The sequence below is a fragment of the Durio zibethinus genome, chromosome 22 (assembly GCF_047325235.1).
Source record: "Durio zibethinus cultivar Kanyao isolate XHJ-2024 chromosome 22, ASM4732523v1, whole genome shotgun sequence".
Taxonomy (NCBI): Eukaryota; Viridiplantae; Streptophyta; class Magnoliopsida; order Malvales; family Malvaceae; genus Durio; species Durio zibethinus.
This window is the reverse complement of record NC_143183.1, coordinates 18,294,393-18,313,032: the sequence shown is the minus strand read 5'-3', so window position 1 is coordinate 18,313,032 and position 18,640 is coordinate 18,294,393. Positions and strand designations below refer to the sequence as shown.

The following is an 18,640-nucleotide window of genomic DNA, read 5'->3' as shown; positions in this document are numbered from 1 at the left end:
GTTTTTTAAGAAGTGGATAATTTGTTTTAAAAGGAAATATGTTTTCATAAAAAAAGTAAAATGATATATATCTTTAATTTTAGATTTATTATTATTTTTATATTTGCCTTTTTATGTAAATTTCATAATTGAGCTAATATCAATTAACTTATAATACTAAATTCAACTTAAAGCGTTATATATAACAAGATACTTTTTATATGAAATATAATATATACAAATATTAAAATCTTTGATTGAAACTAACTCAAGAATTGACAAAAAAAAATCATAAAATAAAGGGTATAAATTAATATAATTATATTTCTAATTTAATTTTTTAAAAAAGTAAAATTAGAATTCGTATTTTTAAATTCACTTTTCAGTAATTTTTCTTCATTTTAAAAACTTGTACGTTATTTGTCCATTTTTTTTTTTTTTTTTTACATTTCAAAATAATTTTAAATAATTATAAAATTTTTTCTCTATATTTTTAAAATTTTTTATTCGTTTCACCTAAAGGGTTTAATTATGATTATAGTTTTTTATATTAATAACTTCACATAAAAACTTACTAATAGTACGCTATACCCAAAAGTTGTTTGGATAAATTACCCAAAATAAAAATTTGTATTAGGAAAAAGAAAATCTTATACGAGGTTTCCTTTGCTTGCCTTCCATTTTCTTCTGCTAAAACTTTCTTTACTTCTCTACGTCTCAACTTCCAGTGCCAAAGCTTCAATATCAAAGACCAAAACGACGGGAAAAGGGAAAAAATTGCCAACCATGAAGAAAAAGGCAGCCGTAAAACGAATCCTGGACTACGATGTTAAGATCATAGTCAACCCCGAGAAGGTAAACAAAATGGAACCCAAAATCTTTCAATTCATTACAATTTCCACGCAAAAAAAAGTTTGCTTTTTTATTTTGTAGAGTGGGGTTGAGACCCAGAATGTGAGGATGTCGATGAATCCGTTTTGCGAGATAGCTTTGGAAGAGGCTTTGAGAATTAAGGAAGCTGGGTTGGCTAAGGAGGTCGTGGCGGTTACTATGGGACCCGCCAACTGTGTGGATACTCTGCGGACGGGTCTGGCCATGGGTGCTGATAGAGGGATTCATGTGGAAGCTGTTCGTGAATTGGTTCCTCTCACAGTCGCTAAGGTTTTGAAGAGGCTTGTTGAGGTTGAGAATCCTGGCTTGCTCATTCTTGGAAAGCAGGTTTATCTTCCTCTTACTTTTCCTTGTTTCTGATTGTTTTCAGATTTTATTATTATTATTATTATTATTAAGGATGAAGGTTCCGAAATGCTTTGTTTTGTGGGTAGTTTGAATTGAAGGTAAGGGGGGGGGGGGGGGGGGGGGGGGTTTATAGGTGCTGTTTTTGTTACTGGGGGAAAGTTTAAATCTTGTTGTTTGGTTTTATGTAGCAGTGTAGTTGTCCATTTTGCATTTTGAATTGAGGTGAAAAAAGTTTGATTGATTATGGATATGCAAGTTTTTGTTTACCGTTTAATGAAACTTAATTGCTAATTCAAAAGGTGTATGATTTTTTAGCTTGGTTCTTTTTCCATTTCAAATGATTACTAAGAAGTGAGAACATGGAGTTAACTGAATAGGAATGACGTTTCCAGTTTTAAAGTATTGGTCTTTAGTCTACTGATAAGTCTGGTCATAATCTCAATTAATTTTAGTTTTAAAAAAGGTCTTAGCTGAGCGGAGCTTATTGATGGAAAAGATTATGCATTTCTATCTTTTGATTACATTTAGTTTCTTTTCATTTCCCACCATTTCTTACTTGGCAAGAGTTGTGTTAGGTGTCTACTTCATTAACAAGAGAGCTTCACAGGGAAGTTCTCTTTGTGTTTGAGCCTTCAATGAGTATGGTGCTGTTAAAGTTCTTGAAATTCAGACATGTCTTCTGCCGTGGGTTGTTGCTGTTTCTAAGTGGAGCTCATTCCCTTGTTCTTCTTTTACTACCTCTTCGTTGGAGAAATTTATTTGGAAAATTGTTGTTTCTTATTCTCCAGATACTTGTGTAGGCAATTGATGATGACTGCAATCAAACAGGCAAATGATAGCTGGGCTGCTTGGATGGTCACAGGGAACCTCTGCTTCAAAAGGTCAGTTCAGCAGTCAATTTCTTGAGAAACTACTCTTCTATTGCTACATTGCTTTTTTATTTGTTTCTTTTGGTTGATATCATACTTCTTCATAGTTCATATAAAGCTCTAACTTACTAGTACTGCTTGTTCTTGGATGAAAAATGATCTTTTGTTTGATTAGAACATACCAAAGATCATAAGAGGAATTTTTTACATTGTATGAATGTCAGTGGTATTAGAATGTTGAGGTGAAAGTGCTGTAATTATATTGGGATTTACTTTTAATGTACTATTAATTAAATTTGGTTGATATTTAATTATTCATACAAGTAACTCTCTTGTTGCCATGGTTTTCGTTCTTTACCTTTCTTTCCTATCTAATATGCATGGTAGTATTTCAAATTTTATTGTGTTCCTGACTGCTGCTTTTTAGTAGGTTGTGCTGGACAAGAAGAAACAAGTGGCAACAGTAGATAGAGAAGTTGATGGTGGTCTTGAAACACTGTGTTTGGATTTGCCTGCTGTGATCACGTAAGTATCTGATCCAGTTAATTTTTGGTGTTCATTATATAAGTAATCACTAATAAGGAATCCATTATTTGGGTCTGGCACATTAAAGCTGTTCTAATAACACAATAACTATTAAAGATTTGCTATTTAGAGGTTACATGTGATGCAAATTCATACAATTTTTTAATTACTTAAAGTAAGCATGATAACTATTGTACTGTTGTAAAACACTTGATTTCTAAATAACATATAGTGAGGTTGGCGCTTGGAAGAAAGGACTGGATGAATTTTTTTTTTCCCATGTGGCCAGGCATATTACCTCATTAAGATGTTCAAAAGCTGTATCTTAGGTTTTATGTTTTATTATTCAGTTGTGGTGGTTTCAGGTGAGGGAGGTTGGTTTGAGGTTATGTCTTCTTTGTTGAGGGTTTCCCCTAAGTTTCTAAGTCACCATGCACATTGCGCTAGCCTTAATAAGGAAAAAAAAATGGGAATCCTGGTATGTATGAGAAGGAGATTCTCAAGCAAAATGCTTGACAAAGCTACCGGTCAGAAAAGGCCTTAAAAGGGAAATTACTTGGATGGGAGCCCTACAAGTGTGGGATAAAATTCATTCTTATAAAATTGTTAGTTATGTTTTTAAAACAACTTCTAAGTAACCTTAAAAAGACTAACACTCAAAATGCCAATTGCTCATCATAGGTTGATGCCATTTTGTTTGCTCTTTCTGGAATATACACTTCCACTGATGCTGTAGCAGCACAGCAAATGTAATGGAGAAAACAGATCATATGTTTTCAACACATAAAAACTGCCTCGGACTATGCATTTTCTGTAATAGAATTCCTGGTAATATTGACTTCATCTGTCATGTGCAGCACTTATTTAAGACTGAACCAGCCTAGATATGCAACACTTCCCAGCATAATGAAGGCAAAATCAGAGCCCATAATGAAGTATAATCCAGAAGAGTTGAATGTGGGAATGAAATCCGATTTAGAGGTTGTTCAAGTCAAAGAACCGCCCAAAGAGAAAAGCAGGAGTAATTCTATCATCTGTTGATGAGCTGATCGACAAGCTTAAAAATGAAGCTCATGTAATATGAAAATTTCCCACTTCTCTTATGACAATTGGTCTTTACTGATTCACAGCATTCTCAAATTAATTGATGACCCTGAACTTACCCTGAAAGTTTACAGAAATGAAAGTCTATAAATTTCCTCCGTTTGCCTCTAGCTCTATTTATGTGTCATTTCTTTTTGAAGGTTGATATGATTCTCCATAGGAGCATATTGTTGGTTGGATTGGGCCAAGGTCTGTGGTTGTTCTTACTTTGAAGTTTGAACCCCAGCCCATTCTTTTATATATCGCATCTTGATTTTCCTTATTTATTGATGGCTATTGATTTCCTCACTTTTTGATGGGTATTGGAGAAATTGGAGAAAAAAAATGATCTATCATTTTCGTGCCGAGGTTTGTCATAATATGCAGGTGATAGATAATTAAAGAAGAAAAGAAAAAGATGTTATTTGAAGATGGGGAATGTGCCATCATTGCCATTGAAATTTCACAGTGGAGGCGGAAAGAGTCTTCCCACTTTCCACATGAATATATTCTAGCCTAGTGGCACTTGGTGTTCCGAAATTAAAGTGGACTCCACTCAAAGTTTAAATATTTTGATAATAATAATATAAAAAAAAAAAATTATATTAATATATATATTGAATGTAAGTTGTGACATAAGATCATTATTTTTTAAAATCAATTTAAGTTTATGTCAAGAGGTTATACAATAGAAGTAATTCATCTATTAAGATTTTTGTTGGAGGGTTTTTGAGCGGAAAAGAAATATTTACATATAATATTTATTGACTTAGAGAAAGTATACGATAGAGTTTTTTAAAAGGTGTTTTGGTGGGTCTTAATGAAGAAAATAGTTTATTTAAGTAGTATTTAGTATAGGGTGATTACTACAAAAATTATGATGATCTATGTTTGATAAGCATTTAATGATCTTACGTGGTAGTAATCTTAGATCACCGAGAGTTATCAAATTATTGTTTTAGAGGATGATCTAATTATTATACAAAAAGGTAAGAAACTTTTATAATCAAGTCAAATAATATGTAAAATTAATAATAATCAATTTTATTCATTTAATATGTAAATTCAAAAATTATTGCATCTTAAAATTGTAATTATTTTATAATACAAGTTTTTACATTTTCAAATTAATATTCATTATAACAAGTTTAAAAATAATTTATGTATTTAATTACTTTTTAAAATATTTTATATATAATATAATTTTTTGTTTTTCGTTTATTATGAATTTAAAAAATTAGTTTTATTTTCTAATTAAAATTTTTTTTACATAATTTATATTATAAAAATCAATTTACTTATCAATATATATATTTATTAATTTAATAATTTAATAAAATTTTATTATAAAAAATAAATATTACTAATATTTTACAAATTATTATCAATATTTTACAAGTTATTATCTTTAAACAGCCTTAAATTATTAATTTATGTAATTATTATAATATATATTATTATTTTCATACTTTTAAATAAAATATTATTTTATTTTTAGTAATACTAAATATAATGATTTTTAATTTTTAAGAATTAATGATTATTAATCAAATAAAATAATTTCAAATCACTAGTGTTAAGATCATTTTGGTAATAAGATTACTTTAGCAAGTACATTACCATGGTAATTTTGCAAAAAATACCAGATGTTATTTTTAAAGTACATTAACATAGTTAAAAACATTTATAAATGAATTGTAACGTATGTGAGGACATCTAGGGATGTAACTAATAGTTTTCCAATTGCCTTAGGATTACATCAAGACTTAGTATTAAATTTTTTTTTTTTTTTTTGCATTAGTGATGGACTAGCACATTGAACATATCTAAGACAAAGAGCCATGGAGTATGTTTTTTGTTGCTGATATAATTTTAATTGTTGAAATTAATAATGATTTTAATGCGAAATTAAAATTATGAAAGTATAACTAGAGTCTCAAAAGTTTTAAATTGATTAGATCTAAAATTAAATATATGAAATGTAAGTTTAATAATTATACAAAAGTAAGAGTTAGTGTGATTAAATTAAATAATGAGATAATATCAAAGAGTAATTATTTTCGATAAAGGTAAGATAAGATTATAAGAGACAAAATAAAAATTAAAAAAATTTGAAAAAAATTAAGAGTATTCTAAATAGAGGAAAAATGAGAGAGGGACATTTAATATATTTGGATATGTGAAATGTAAACTGCACTAATTAAGAGAAAAATGTGTTCTTAAATTTAAAAAAGATCAAAATATCTAGAGATAAATTACATAAAATGTAAATAAAATAATAAAAATGATACGAGGATTAGAAGTAGATAAAAATATTATTTTTGATAAAATTAAATGGACAAAAAAATTCAAAACTATAATCTAATATGAATTTTTTTATACAACTGAGCCAGATTATATAATATAAGATTTGGTTTGTTATTATTATCATTTATTTTTATAAAATAAATATTTTATTAAGCAAAAAATATTTTTTTTTATTTTTTTAATATATTTTTGCAAATTCAAATAAATTTACTTAATTGAATCTAATAAATTCGTAAAAATTTATTTTTTTACGATCTTTTAATGAATTCAAATACAGAAACTAAATAAAAAAAACAACTTTTTTTTTTACTTGAGCAAATGTTCTTTAATTTTTTTTTAATTTGTGAAAATTTAATCCAAAAATATATGAACCGCCGAAATTGAGTTGGGGCACTTACCACTTACAAGCTACTTTTATCAGTTAGCGACGCGGCGGCCCGCAGCCCGGTCATTTCCCAAAGTCAGACTCCTCCACGTGTTCCTATGTCATTGGACCTACGTTTTCCACTTTCAATTCCCAAAACTTCATAATTTCTGCTCCAATCCAGTATCTTATCCTACCGTATATATTTCGTGCGAATTTCTACAAAAAAAAAAAAAGAAAGTGTGTGAAAGTTGTGAAAAAAATGGATTCAATAGAAGACTGGGATTTTCTGGATTTTAGTTTCATCGATGAAAATACTTCTCCAGATTTGCTTTTGCCCAATTATAGGTTCTTTTCATTTTTTAATTTCTGTTTAATCTAGGCTTTGTTTTTTTTTTTTTTTTTTTTATAGTAAATTCTGAATTAATTAAGGATTTTTTTTTGTTTTTTCATTAGATTTAAATTCAATTTATGATTATTCTTTTTGTTTCAGTAGTGGTGGAGAAATTGAATTCTCATCTGGAAATATTGTGCATCAAGAAAACGAATTCGTAGATAGAGATTGCTCGCGCAAAAGGTATTATTTCAAATTATATTTCAAAATTTGTCTTATTTTTTAGAGTTTTATGAGAGTTTTATTATTAAATATAATTCAGAAACTCTGTTTGGGTGTTTTTTCCCCCAGGATTTTATTCTAGTTTCGCTATGTTTAATACTTATAATTCTTCATTTTAAAGAAATGTTGCAATTAATGGCTTTGTCAGGGGGCGCAGTGGATCATGCAGCAGGCCAGGGAACAAAGCTTGCCGTGAGAAATTGAGACGGGAGAGATTGAATGAAAGGCATGTATCTTCTTCGATTAGATTCTTCAAGAAATTGTTATAACCTTTTATATTTTCCTGTATTACTATTGTTATTTTAAAACAAAGGCATAGATTTTGGTTAATGGTTGCAGTTTTCTTTTTGTTGGTTTCATTGTTAAAAATGATGACAACTTTGAGTTGAGTGTTAGTTGTATACTTCATTTGTATCTCTTTCTTTCAAGAAGGTAAGATTTAATTTAATCGAACAGATTTTGTTATTCTCTTGTAGGTTTCTGGATCTAAGCTCTATTTTGGAATCTGGGAGATCTGCCAGGATTGATAAATCCGCAATACTTGATGATGCCATCAGAGTTTTGACCCAACTAAGAACTGAGTTTCAGGAGTTCAAAGAAACTAATGAAAAGCTATTGGGGGAAATAAAAAGTTTAAAGGTTACTTATTTACCTTTTTTTAATCTAGACAAGTAAGAAAAATTTTTCTTTAGGCAAAAATAGACATCCACATCATCTTGGCTATGTAATTGCTCAAATGTTCATTGAATTACACCAGGTTTTCAACTTCTTATGTTCTTCTAAATTTGTTAAAGTCGCTTTTCTTTTTTATTCTGTACCTTGTACAATGGACGTTACTGACTTTAATTTTGGTTTATCATTACGATTTGGATCAATTTATTGTTTAATATGACACTTATTGTTGAGATGGATAGATAAAATTGAGAAGTTAATGAGATCGAAAAGAAGTATTTCGATGTTCTAGTTGGAAATATACCTTGATTTTTTTCTTTTCCCTTTGATCTCAATTTGGTTGAGCTGGAATCATGTTTATTGCCATGTCTAGGTCATTTTGAATTTTGATTATTTGCTTTTGTATATGACATATAAATGGAATGATAAATTTGAGTGTTGAATTATTCTGTTGTTTGAGATTGCATCATAAATTTGAGTATTGAATTGTTCTGTTGTTTGAGTTTGCATCATAAATTTGAGTGTTCTTTTCCTTCTCTCTTGTCCTTCTGTTAACTTTGCACTAAAACAGGCTGAGAAGAATGAACTTCGTGAAGAGAAGCTTGTATTGAAGGCAAATAAAGAAAGGATAGAGCAGCAGCTTAAAACAATGACCATCTCACCAGCCGGGTATCTTCCTGCACACCCAGCAGCGTATCATCCTGGGGCAAATAAGATGGCGGTTTTTCCTGGTTATGGTTTGGTACCAATGTGGCAATATTTGCCTCCATCAGCACGGGATACATCTCAAGATCATGAACTTAGGCCCCCTGCAGCGTAGTGCGTTTTTCTTTCTTTTATTTTTACTTGTCAGTTGAGGTTACAAATACTTGGACAATCTCAAATATCTTTGAGTATCCTCCCACAGTTTTGGCCTTGGCTGATATGTAAATAGTTTATTGGAAGTTTGATTCTCCCCTTCGGAATTCAACCATTGTTAATGGATAGCTGGAATGACCAGTTTGAATAAATGATTCTTTCACTGTCACATTAATTTGAATACCTCTCTCTCTCATAGCTCTTGCTGGAATCTGACAGTTGAAGCTGGAATTTCTTAGCCAGACAGAATTTTCAGTGTTAGAGCTTCTGGGAATTCAATGGTTATGCTACAAGTTAAAAATTGAGTCAACTTGTTATTTCAAAAAAAAAAAAAAAAGAATGAGTCAACTTGTGTTCGTTTGTATTCCTGCGGCAGTGAATTCTTGTGTAACTTGTTTTTTGGAGTTTGGTCCTGTTATACGAACTTCTACAGCCTGCTCATTACTGCTTAAGCATATGATTTGGGATAAAGAAATTATAAAGATGTTACACGCAAATTACTATAGATTTAAAAAAAAAAATTTTTATAAAATATTTGTATTTTAACCAGAAAAAGAGATTAAGAAGGGAAGGAATAAAGAATTGACTAGGAATTTCATGCGTGAAGGTGAACTTTGGAGGAAGCAGGCTGGTAGTTTGAATCTCTGTAGCATAGCTAACATTGCCCTGTCATTCTTTTCGAATTAGAAAATTAATATAAAGACATCCATTTAAACTAAGTTTTAAGTTCTGGAAATGAACTTGTTTGTTTGGTATAGCTTCTTCTATGCCCTTTCCCCTGGTCTTCTCTCATTTCTGAATTATAATTTCTGGATTTATCATTTTCTCATTATAGTGTTCGTCTTTTGTGATGCTTCCCTTTCAGCTGAAAGGGTTTTATGTGCTTTAGAGTCGTTTTCTTGGTCATAGTAGGCCAAGTAAGATTGCTCGTCTTCCAATTTGAGCTTCCTGATCAAGATCTTTGCCCCACAGCAGCAAATACAGGCCAACAATGACAATTACTCCCCCTAAAATGCTGAACAAACATGGGTGAACTTTTCAGAACCCTCGAGTTATTTGTTGATCTGCTTCCTTAACTGAAATGCATATGCATGAAGTTTTTGTTCTTGATAGGGTACAGAGACATCATGAGTAAATTGAATTTGAAATTACCTGCCCATATAGAGCTTTTCACCGAGGACAAGGTATGCAAGAACTGCCACCAGTATTGTTGAAAGGGGATTGAACATAGTCACAAAGACTCTCGTACACCACAGTTGAATGAAGATTATTATACCGGAGCACACCACTCCCTGTCATGGATGATTCGTGACTACAAATTTACAAGACAAACTTAAATTTTCTTTCACTTCTTCATTATTTAACTGTAGAATAAGCTCCTTACAGCATATACAGTAGCCCAGAAGTCGATATTGAATCCCATTTTCCAATCATCTGGTTTATGCTCCACAATGACCGTGAAGACGGCTGATTGTGCTGCCCCAACAAAGCTCATCCAAGTAGTTAATGATAGTGGTGCCGGATATCATTTCAATGTAAATGCCTACAGATTTTTGGAGATCATAAGCATACTTCTGCTTCTCTGGTGTGGAAATTAGTCATTATCTTTCTTTTCATCTTTAGTTATTTGCAGAAGATGCAGATAACTGGTAAAATCTCTCAGTTCTGCATATTGTAAACCTTTTTCTTTCTTGTTCTATTTTTAATCCTGGATTTATCAGTGCTGTATCAAATAGTTATTTATAATTTCAATTGTATTTTCCTTTACCTCTTATTATTTATATTTTATTATTATTCTCAGTTGGTTATAGATTTTACCTGCATGATGTACAGTATAGACCAAGTTATGCAGCTTGCAACAGTAAGAATTGAACCCTTCAACCAATTCTCATGAATGGGAGATTTTCCTTGAATATGTACCAGAGGATGCCATAGAGTTTTTATGGCAGGACCTTTATACAATGTCATCATTGTTACACCAATCAATGAGACACAGGTCCCAATAACTTTTGCTATCCCTCGAGGATTCTGAAGATTAACAACCTCCAATCTGCATGTAGTTGATCCTATATATGAACTGATGTTTATATTCATTGATGCTTTTGATAATTTATGGATCGAGATGGATGCTAACCTGAGCACAACCGCAATTAGGAATGTCAAAGAAGCTATAGTATTGACAAGTGCTGCAAGGAAAGTTGGTGAGGTGTGTCTCAAGCTTGCAAATTCATGTTGAGAGTCAAACTCACCCTGAGGTAATTGGAAGAAACGTAATCTTAGCTCAGTTAATTCATGCAGTCACCCTTAAGAGGTGGTATCCAGCAAGTTTGAGGTTCGAGTATCAGCACCTGAAACCCCTTCCCTCATCCCTAGGCTGCGGCCTCCTATCTACCAAAATAAGAAAAAAAGGGAAATGTGAATGTGACATCCTTACCCCAGGATGGAGAGAACAAACATCTCCAGAAAAAGAGCAAATGACAGCTTTGGCCTCATTTTTCTGCAGCAAAGAAAGAATAGAAGTTATATATGTCAACATAAAACATGATTGCAAATATTTTCATACAAGATTGGTGAAGTAATATTTGCATGAAGATGAATATTTCTGTACCTTTCAAGGAAATAGGCAAAAGGGAACATGACGATGCCAGACACAATGTGTCGATGAGTTATATGGACATGAGGATTCATCCCATGATTAAAGCAAGCTTCTGTGATAATATAGTGGAAAGTGTAGCCAACCTGAGCAAGGACCATGAGGAGATGTGGCTTGAAGCTTCTGTAAATGTCCGAAAACGATTATGCTTTCTGCGCCACAGTCTCCCCCGCTCACTTCTTCCCTCTTAACTGCGTCACAAGCTGAAGGAGCAAACAAGTATATGTACACTCAAAAAGGTAATGGCAGATTTGTTTTTATTTCCGTTACTGTTGCATGTTGTTGTTAGGATCATGTTCTTGATTAAATTCCATTCGAAATTGCATTGATTCCCTGATTAAGCCAGATAGCAAAAAAGAAGAATAATGCTCATGATCCGTCACCTTCGGTTTTAAAATTCTGTCATTCACATAACTAAGTCAGGTGATTAAATTGGAGACGAGGAAAAAACTGAAAAAAAAAAAAGAAAGAAAAGAAAAAGGTGGTTAGCAACCAACTCTAATTCAACTTGCTTCGAGTTTCTATCAAGCGATGCCCGATTCTTTAATTCGTTATGCTATATTGTTGCCTTTTTACACTTAGATGAACTTCCTATCAATATCTGCTTCAATTTGCGAAAGCATGAAAACTGTTTCCCTCAAATACTTGCTTTTATGTGACATTGCAGGAAAGAACTTTACTTTTTCGCAAGTTTTTTGTGTTGCTCACCCATAAATTTTCAGTGCACATGAAATCAAAAGGAATCTTTGGTTTATGAATGTCTTGGATTTTATTCTTATTCCTGAGTTTCAAGCTCCATTTTTATATATCGACATTTGATTAAAATTCTTCATCAAGTGGATAAACAATAGCAATGCATGTTCTGCTCCAGGATTTTTTTCTTTTAAACTTTGTTTCACTCTTTTCTTATTTTGATTATTATCATAACACAACGAAAACGGAGGGAGGAAAAAAAAATGAAACCCCTTCATGAAATCGTAACGCATATTGTTAATTTAGTAATGGTGGGATTCAATTTCTAGCTTTTGTTACAATCACTTTAATAAATTTTGACGAATTCAGTTGACACTTTGTTTTGCCAGGTCCACTTAAAAGGTACAACTTAAATTAGTTATAACTTATTTTTAGTTTCCATCCACAAATAAAACACTAGGCAGGCACACATTACTGAATCATTTATGAGACGAAAGTGATTTAGAGTTTAAAACTCTTTCTTTGAAATTTTGTGGGATGAGATTCATCATTTGTGAGATGAAAGAAGGGTTACCTCCCATTATGTTGTATGTAGATATATACATATATATCTATACATACATACATACATATATATATATATATATATATGTGTGTGTGTGTGTATATAAAACATGTTTTGCAACACAAGGGGTAAGTTTGGCATAGCATTTAAGCTCTCAAAAAGCTGATTTGGACTGCAAATGCAATGTCAAACGGTGTGATACAAAATTGTCAGTATAATTGGCAAGAAGTGACTCCAACCATGGAAAGAAAGAGAAGTAGAAGCATATAGTAGCCAAAACATTCATGGCCTCTCAGCATAATATACAAGCTGTTGGAAAGGTTTTATCAAGGAAAAAGAGACAATTCTATAATTGCAGCCAGTTAAATTAGATGGAAGGGCAAGTAACCACAAGCACAAGAATGGCAAATCCATAAATATAATTAGTTAGAAGAAAAAAGGGGAAGTACAAAATGGTGCTTAACTTTCATGCCTTGCCGTCTAAGCATGTTAGTAAGAGCATGATTGAGCAACCAGTTCACCAAAACCCACTATGGTTGAAGTTCCCAACTTTTCAAGCCAATTAATTTCACATGACAAAGACAAAATAATGATGTTTGCTTTATCCCATCTCCAAAAAGAACAAAAAAAATGATGTTTGCATCACAATAAGTAGTTCTTTTGGTAATTCAATTGCTTGTAAAGGAGGAATTTTCCATATCTATTTACCTTTTAAATCCACAAAAAAATGTTCTGTTTACCACCACCAGAAGCAAAAAGAATGATACCTATGAGGGAATAAAACAACGTTGAGTATCATAACACTATTTTCGCTTTTTTTTTTCTTTTGTATGGACAGTACAAGAAGATCAAAATTTCTGAGATCAATGATTTAGGAAGGTGGAAGAAAACCAAAAGCTTGTACAACAAATGGTTTAACAGCCAGCCAATAGCCAAAGCGTAATTAAGGATGATATTGAAATTGCTATCCAACCAAGGAAGGCCAAGGCAACTGACAACTGATATTTTTGGCATTCTTCTCCAAGTTTGCAGCTTCCCAGGTCATTAAAGTACAATACTGCAATGCCTGCTGAGGCAGAAGCTGCAGCCAGAGACATTGTAGCCGTCACCTGTGTAAAATTTAACAACAATATGACTTTCGATTGACATAACTAATTCCAAAATCATATTGGACTTCATGAAAGTATCAAGAAGGTTCATAGGTTCAAAAGAGGCTGACCCAGTCTCCAACTACAAAAAGGCTGACTAAAACGGGATTATGGAGGACCTTCTTTTTCGCCACGGCAATTCCATCTAATAACGCAAGACCAAAGCTCCAAACAACTTGTAATCCCATTGAAGCAATAAGGTAGCTGCACAAGCAAGATGGTCTCCATAAACAAATCTTTAGATTTCCTAGGTTGAGAGATACATTTGCAAACAATTAAGAGTTTTTTTTTTTTAACTATAACCTCATCATCTATAGCCAAATCAGTACAGAGGAATATTTATAAGAAAGTTGGTGATGATATAACCATTAACCAAGTTCAAATTGGACGTCTTGTCCATTAATTTATGAATGATTCATATTGAAAAGTTCTCTGGTTGCAGAAGTAGCTAGTTTATATAAACTACTGTAGAAACAAATAAATGAGTAAAGGGTAAAAATGTAGGAATTGATTCCTTAGATATGCATTTAGTGTTCTTAGAGGTTGCACCAAGTGGTGATAAGATTGCAGAAGACATCAAAATCAGTTTAGTGACATAACAGCTATAAGAATTGATATGTTTGATGGCCCATGAAGACTCATTAAACCACAAATATGCAGTTATGATCCAAATGTTTATTCACAAGGATTAGTAACTCAACAAAATTTATAGCACTTGCATTAGATACTTTAACTAGTAGAGTTCCATTGGTTACATGAATTATTTAGGTCTCACATCTGGCTAGCTAATTTGTTTTAGGCATAAAACTCTTTGATCACACCTCAGAAGACAGAACTTTAAATTCTACATTAAACCAATATCATGCCTATGAGATGTAGCATTAAATCACCCCTGCTATGGTTCCATAAAATCAATGAAGATTCTATCATCATACACTTAAACCTACTACACTCTAACTCAGCTTGTTATTAAGTGCTAAAAATTTAGAAAACCTAATCCAAAGTTATGACTTCGCAAAGCACAATCTTTTCCTCATACACTTGATCCTAATACAGTAGGATGCAAATGATACAAAAACAAGATCTTACTAAAATGAGATTCATTTCCTTATAAGCAATGCATCCATACTAAAGCAACTGTAAATTTTCATCTATCTAATCAGGCATAAGCAGAAACTGAGAAAAATGGTCATAAATCATCCTTTCATTATCTAGCATATAGAATATTAGAATTTCCCCAACAAGTAAAGCAAGAATTAATATCTATCTTCCTTTTCTTTTCTCTAATCACCATGTGTACAAAGTATTATATGAAATCCTGATTTCCCTAGTACTTTTCCAAAAAGATAAAATAAGATGGAGATAAGACAAATGATCTAATGTTCCCTAATACAATTACTTGAATCATGAAAAATACACGAACAGTCAGCACTCGACCTTCTCTTTTTCACAAATTCAACAGTTTGACAAGGATGGTAAGCACTGATCAATGTGTAACAATTGTAAAAATTACCAGCATTTATATCTCAAATTCATCACAAAATTCCAAATTTAGTTATTATACTGATAATTCTTTACAAAATGCAACTCATTTCTCAACAAAATATATTCAACTCACTGTTACTATAAACAGCAAGAAAGCAGATATTTCAACCTCACAATTTGAATGATATACTAGCATATTTTTGAAATCCTTTATCATTAAACTCAACAGAGAATCAGAACATTATTGCAGCGTCAAGACAAAATAAATAAATATTGACAGATCAACCAAGTTAAGTTTTGCCAACTAATCAAAACTCTGCAAGATTCCCAAACCCAACATGATCTTCTACTTAACTTTTCCAAGCACAAGATAGAAATTACAAACAAAAGCAAAGGCAGCAAATTATGATCCTAGCTATTTAAAGCATAGACTTAGAAAATAACATAGAAAGAAAAAAAATTCAGCAAGAAACTATAAAGGAGAAAAAGTAAAATACCAGAAAGCTGTGAAATTGGAGAAGCTAGAAGTGGTCGCCATGGAAGCAATTGATCCAGCTGCAAAAATACACTGTGCAATCCTTAAAAACAGGCTAGTTAAAGTCCCTGGACTTCCAGGAAATACCCTCATTTTTTTTCGACGACCAAATCCAACGAAAACTCTTCTATCAAATCTCGATAGATCATCTAAACACAATACAAACCATAACAAAAGAAAAAAAAGCTTTTATTAAGAAAAATTTAAAAGACCCACAAACTGAAATTGGATGATTTGATGAAAATCTTTCACAGGGGTACATTACTTATGGATTAAACTATGGAATTTGCAGAAGCCAGAGAATAAAAAAGACAAAAGAAAGAGAAGGATGAACAAGTGGAACAAGAAAGCAAATAAAAAAAGGAATTAATTTATGTAATTAAAAAAAGAAAAAAAACTGGTTTATTGACAATAATGTTATTGCCATACAAAATTTTTCCACTTTTAATGTTGTTCTATGTAATTGGATTTTTTTTTTAAATGTCAAAAGTAAAAGGATAAGGCAATGCTTTACTAATATAGTCACACTTTATTTTTAAAGCAATTATTTGAAACTTTTTTTTTTTATTCTTAACTATGGTAAAAACACTCTTTTTTTTTTTTTTTTTTTTTTCATTTCATTGTTGCTTTTGCAATTTATATTTTGTTTTTATTTCATGAATATTCCAGGTTAATTTTATTTTTTAGTTAAGTAATTATTTTTTTAATAATTCAAATATTTTCATTAGGCTAATTACTTGCCACTAATGAGAGCTTGCTAGCCTAAATCCTAATGTTACATATTAAGCTATTAACAACCTTTACAAAAAGCCATTTTTTATTAAACATTAATTATATATATATTTAGTTTCATATAGACTCATTATGTGAAAGAATTATTGGCTAATCTTAATTTTAGTAACCCACTAATGGATACTGTAAGTCCAAACTCTTTAATAACTAAAAATCTAAGATGTATTAATGCATGATTCTCCACTCTTTGGGTAGAGTGGTAATAGGTTGAAATTCAGTTTTTTCTCAAATTAAAAAAAACCTAAAATAATTTCATAAATCCCTTTTTAAAGGTAAAAAACGCACCAAGACAATAATTCATATCTTATTGAATCCTTTTGCACACAACTAAGGCCTCATTTGGATTGAGAAGCAGCAATGTAAGACTTTAATCGCATCATTTATCTGTTTAGATAACATTATTTTATCACCGTTTGGTATTTTCATCGCATTTTATCATTAGTTAGAGACTGGACTAGGGCTGTAAACGAGCCGAGCCGAGCCGAGTAGTGAGAAGCTCGAGCTCGAGCTCGACTCACAACTCCGGGCTCGATACTCGGCTCGAGCTCGATCGAGTTTTATTTTTCAAGCTCGAGCTCGATTCGTGATCGAATTCGAGCTACTCGAGCTCGCTCGATTAAGCTCGATTAATATGTAAAAATAAGCTCGATTCGTATACTCGACAAGAGTTCGATTATTCATGCTCGAACTCGAACTCGAACTCGGATTCGAAATATTTTATTAATTAAAAAAAATAAAAATATATTTAAATATAAAAGCTCGATTAGGCTCGCGAGCTACTCGAGTCAGATATAAGAATACTCGAATTCGGCTCGATCGGTAAGTCGAGCTACTCGAGCTCGAGCTCGACTCGACAATAATCGAACCGAATTCGAGTTTTTTTCGAATCGAACCCGAGTAGCTTGCGAGTACTAATGTATCATTTACACCCCTAGACTGGACCCATGATGGCCCACTGAAATTCCAGCGTAATTTTTTTTTTCCATTTTAATCCTTCTCCCTTTCTTTTTTTTTTTTTTTTTTCACACTTCTTCATTTCTTTTTTTTTTTTTTAATTTTTTATGTAAGTTTCCAACAGCTTTTTTCTTACAAAGTCAAAATTTTAATTATTTATTAATAAAATTATTATTTGATACAAAATAGTTTAATTTTTTAAATTATTTATTAATTTATAAATATTAAATAATTTAAAATTTTTATTACTTATAAATTTAAATATAATATTTTTAATAATTATTTATAATTTATTTCATCGTTATCGTTACATTTAAATTCAAACGTATATTTAATTATTAATTTTAATTTTATTATTATAATTTTAATCTTATCACTATAATAATTAATATTATATTATTAATTTTATCAAAATCAATCTCATTATTTTTCTAAATGAATCCTAACTTTGGTTCACCGGTTATTTACCGTGGTTGGCTGGTTGCTTTGCCTTCATATATTCTGGGCCACAAATTATTTTAAAAACATCTAATAATCGAAATTGTGAGCTGTAAGATTCGGCTAGAAAATGTTAAAGTTAAACTCATAATATATATAGTAAATTAATGCGAAGAAAAAAAAACATGTCTACCGGCATGAGGTGGGCAATTCATTGGGTTCAACATGATCAGAAGTGGGCATGGAAACGGACAACGTGTCTCTCCAGTCAGCTCTATTTGACTGAAACAAATCATAGTTACGGTTAAATCTCACTCTTCTAGCTCGATCACGCGAGTAGAACTCTTTCTTTTCATCAAGATCTCGTTCACTAAACTTTCTTACCCCATCTATTATATTGTTCAATACACTGGGTGGCAACCCATGGTTCACCACTTGGAAAAAGCCCCGTTCCTATGTGTATACACTCAATTTAATTTAGGTTCAAATTAATTAGCTTGATTTAAATGGATAAAATAAGCTCATATTATTTTATTTTATTTATTTATTATTTTTTTCTCATTTATTATTTGTTTTTATTATTATTTATTATTATTATTATTATTATTATTTATTTTATTATTATTATTATCATTTTTTTATTTTATCATTTTTTATTAATTATGAGATAATGATCAGATTAATTAAAAAATATTAAAAAAATGATAAAAGTGGATTTGATCGAAAATTTAGGAGCTGATAGAGTTGAGATTGAATTCAAAGATTGAATCTCAATCTCAGATAGAATTGAGATTGATTAGAAACTTTTTTGATCAATTTTTATAAATAAAGGTCGGAATATACAGAAAAGGGATTGGAAAAAAAA

General features: G+C 31.2%; 2 protein-coding genes and 2 pseudogenes across 5 annotated transcripts; 2 read left to right on the top strand and 2 right to left on the bottom strand.

Annotated features, from left to right (window-relative positions):
- Window positions 1-582: 582 nt before the first annotated feature.
- LOC111306711 (electron transfer flavoprotein subunit beta, mitochondrial-like) lies at window positions 583-3,830 on the top strand (annotated as a pseudogene). Its single transcript, XR_016331915.1, has 5 exons — window positions 583-834; window positions 913-1,197; window positions 2,019-2,096; window positions 2,516-2,612; window positions 3,470-3,830. The product of XR_016331915.1 is annotated as an electron transfer flavoprotein subunit beta, mitochondrial-like (transcript).
- Window positions 3,831-6,540: 2,710 nt separating this feature from the next.
- Window positions 6,541-8,681, top strand: LOC111306709 (transcription factor bHLH104-like). Of its 2 annotated transcripts, none has more exons than XM_022904518.2 (5): window positions 6,541-6,714; window positions 6,863-6,943; window positions 7,131-7,208; window positions 7,459-7,621; window positions 8,226-8,681. In XM_022904518.2, the coding sequence occupies exons 1-5, from the start codon at window positions 6,629-6,631 to the stop codon at window positions 8,472-8,474; spliced, it is 657 nt and encodes a 218-aa protein (XP_022760253.2). In that variant the 5' UTR covers window positions 6,541-6,628; the 3' UTR covers window positions 8,475-8,681. The 2 variants fall into 2 exon arrangements, with proteins under 2 accessions (XP_022760253.2, XP_022760252.2); XM_022904517.2 differs by having other exon boundaries at window positions 6,542-6,714; window positions 6,860-6,943.
- Window positions 8,682-8,831: 150 nt separating this feature from the next.
- Window positions 8,832-11,721, bottom strand: LOC111307134 (WAT1-related protein At4g08300-like; annotated as a pseudogene). Its single transcript, XR_016331914.1, has 7 exons — window positions 11,121-11,721; window positions 10,947-11,009; window positions 10,647-10,762; window positions 10,331-10,562; window positions 9,897-10,055; window positions 9,665-9,804; window positions 8,832-9,527 (listed from the first exon to the last, which is right to left on the bottom strand). The product of XR_016331914.1 is annotated as a WAT1-related protein At4g08300-like (transcript).
- Window positions 11,722-13,054: 1,333 nt separating this feature from the next.
- LOC111307391 (CASP-like protein 5B3) lies at window positions 13,055-15,987 on the bottom strand. The gene is made up of 3 exons (XM_022905403.2): window positions 15,554-15,987; window positions 13,643-13,775; window positions 13,055-13,532 (listed from the first exon to the last, which is right to left on the bottom strand). The coding sequence occupies exons 1-3, from the start codon at window positions 15,682-15,684 to the stop codon at window positions 13,338-13,340; spliced, it is 459 nt and encodes a 152-aa protein (XP_022761138.1). The 5' UTR covers window positions 15,685-15,987; the 3' UTR covers window positions 13,055-13,337.
- Window positions 15,988-18,640: the final 2,653 nt, after the last annotated feature.